The 2,444-nt window shown below is 38.4% G+C and overlaps 1 protein-coding gene across 1 annotated transcript; it reads left to right on the top strand.

Moving 5' to 3' along the window:
• Positions 1-1,314: 1,314 nt before the first annotated feature.
• LOC122672069 (Werner Syndrome-like exonuclease) lies at positions 1,315-1,899 on the top strand. The gene has a single exon (XM_043869574.1). The coding sequence runs from the start codon at positions 1,315-1,317 to the stop codon at positions 1,897-1,899; it is 585 nt and encodes a 194-aa protein (XP_043725509.1).
• The last annotated feature ends 545 nt before the right edge of the window (positions 1,900-2,444 follow it).

Raw genomic sequence — 2,444 nt, 5'->3', positions numbered from 1 at the left:
GAGGGGTCCTAGCCCGTTAGCACCCGACTAGACCGACTGATTACTAGGCCCGACTAGACCGACTGATTACCTGACTAGACCGACTGATTAAGAATAGGGGTGTAAATGAATAGCCAAAATCCGTTTTCGTATCCGTGTCCGTATCCGTTTAGCACTATTCAAATCCGTCCAAAAGCTAAACGGATGTGTATACGGATAGGCTATAGCTATCCGAAAAACTATATTTATATGTAAACGGATAACATATCCGATCCGTATCCGTGTCCGTATCTGTTTAGCACTAACCGAATCCGTCCGAAAACTAATTAGATGCGGATGCGGATATAGCACTATCCGAGCCGAATCCGATCTGTTTACATCCCTACATAAGAAGTAGGGACAAGACCTCACGTTCTATCCGTTACAAAATATTTAAAACTCTTCTAGATGCTTTCTTGTAATAAAATCTACCACTTTAGATGTTGGTATTGTGATAATTAATTAATTATGGAGAAAGAAAGGACAAAACTCACAAAAAATATAATTATACAGAAGTATTTTTTGGTCTAGAGTATATAAGCAAATGATGCTAGGATATATAAACAAATGATGAAGCCATTTGAAGCTCCATAATGCTTGGTAATGGAATATTGTGAAAGACAAAAAGTAGATTTCTTAACTAAGGTCCCAAAATTGTTAATTTGGTGGCTTGAAGCAAGGGGATTAAAGCCAGGTTAAGGCCTGGTTAAGAGTTATATAAGCCCACAGCTTGGTTAAGGCCCGATTCTAATACTCGATTATAGCCTGAGACCGATCAATCCCGATCAGAAAACCCCCATGTATTTCTTAAGCAAATAATCACATTCTATGCTTAAGGTTGGGTGAAAATAGTGGAGGGGCTCTCATAAACCCAAACCCAAATTTAAAGTTTAAACCGGCCATTCTAGGGTAGTGGAATAGTGTTGTCAAGGTATTGGACTAGGAGAAGGGAATCGATGAGTCACAATTTGGACTTGGAGTACAGGAATCATCACCCTTCTGATCTCAAAGATTGAAAACTAAATTTATGGCAACAGAAAAAATTGGAAATTGAAAGAGAAACTAACACCTTTCATAATTTACAAGGTAAATTAATCTCGGTAACAAACTCAAAATTTGACCACTTTAAATTCAGTTGGAGGGGAAGAGAGAGAGGGAGAGTAGAATTTAGACTAGTAGACGAAGCCGAAATCTCTATATATAAGTGCTTCTCAAGTTTACAAATGTATTCTCAGCTTAATTAAACATCCAAAACTAAAATTCTCATATTTTCCTAGTAGTAGTGTTGTCCCAAAGATGGCTTCTTACAGTGTAGAAGTTGGAGGTGGTGTTAAGGTTCAAACCACAGTAGTCAAGACTGCTTCAATGGTGGACACTTTTGTTGGGGAACTGAAGAATCTCTGTGCAGGCAACACAAAGCCTATCATTGGGCTGGATCTGGAGTGGAATTCCAACTCGGCAGACCCAAAGGTTGCAATTCTGCAGCTTTGCGTAGGCACTAGATGCCTTATTATACAGCTGCGTTACCTTAATGTTGTCCCTGCATCTCTGAAGAACTTAATATCTGATCCTGCTGTCTCTTTTGTTGGTGTTGGAGTCACTGAAGATGTTGCTAAGCTCCTCAAGGATTATGGGATTGAATGTAAGAATGCTATTGAGTTGGGCCCACTTGCTGCTAGGGTTTATGGGAAGACGACTGAGTATGCAAAGAAAGGGTTAGCTGATTTGGCCCTTGAAGTTGTAGGGTTTCATATGGAGAAGCACCCAAATGTGAGTTGCTCCAACTGGGACAATGAGACTCTCACTAATGAACAGATCAAATATGCAACTATTGATGCATATGCTTCCTACCTCATTGGGAAGAAGCTCTTGATTGGATGAAGATGATATATTGTGTCTCATCATCTACTCCCTTATCTTATCTGCTAATAAGTTTAGTACTACTATTCTACTCTTGTTTTCTCTGTGTCTCTTCTGTTAGCTGAGGGAGGGTTTCTGTTCTCTCTTCCTTTGGTTGGTTCTGTAAGTGGTTTATGATGGGTTTATTAATGAATTTGCATTTTGGCTACTGAAAGTGGTTGTACCCCTATGACTTCTTTTTCTTAATTGAAGAGTGTTCTCATAAGTCTCACAATCAAAAGCAAAACAGGTTAGTCTCTAATGGCCAACCTTCATACCCTATGCAGTTGATAGCATAGCAAAGAATTATAATTAGCGAAAATTACTCAAGGTACTTTAACACTATCTCTGCCTTAATTTTACTACCCCTACCAAATATAGCAAGACAATAAGCTGATTCAATTAAAGTTCTATCCATTTTTTGTTAATATATCCGTTTTCCATTTTTTACCATTCTTTGTTTTTTTGACTGTCCCTTTGCAATTTTTTACCGTTTAAAATCCGTACCGCAAGACTCCCTTTTTTTA

Source organism: Telopea speciosissima, chromosome 8 (genome assembly GCF_018873765.1).
Source record: "Telopea speciosissima isolate NSW1024214 ecotype Mountain lineage chromosome 8, Tspe_v1, whole genome shotgun sequence".
Lineage (NCBI taxonomy): Eukaryota > Viridiplantae > Streptophyta > Magnoliopsida > Proteales > Proteaceae > Telopea > Telopea speciosissima.
This window is presented reverse-complemented; position numbering and strand designations above follow the sequence as displayed.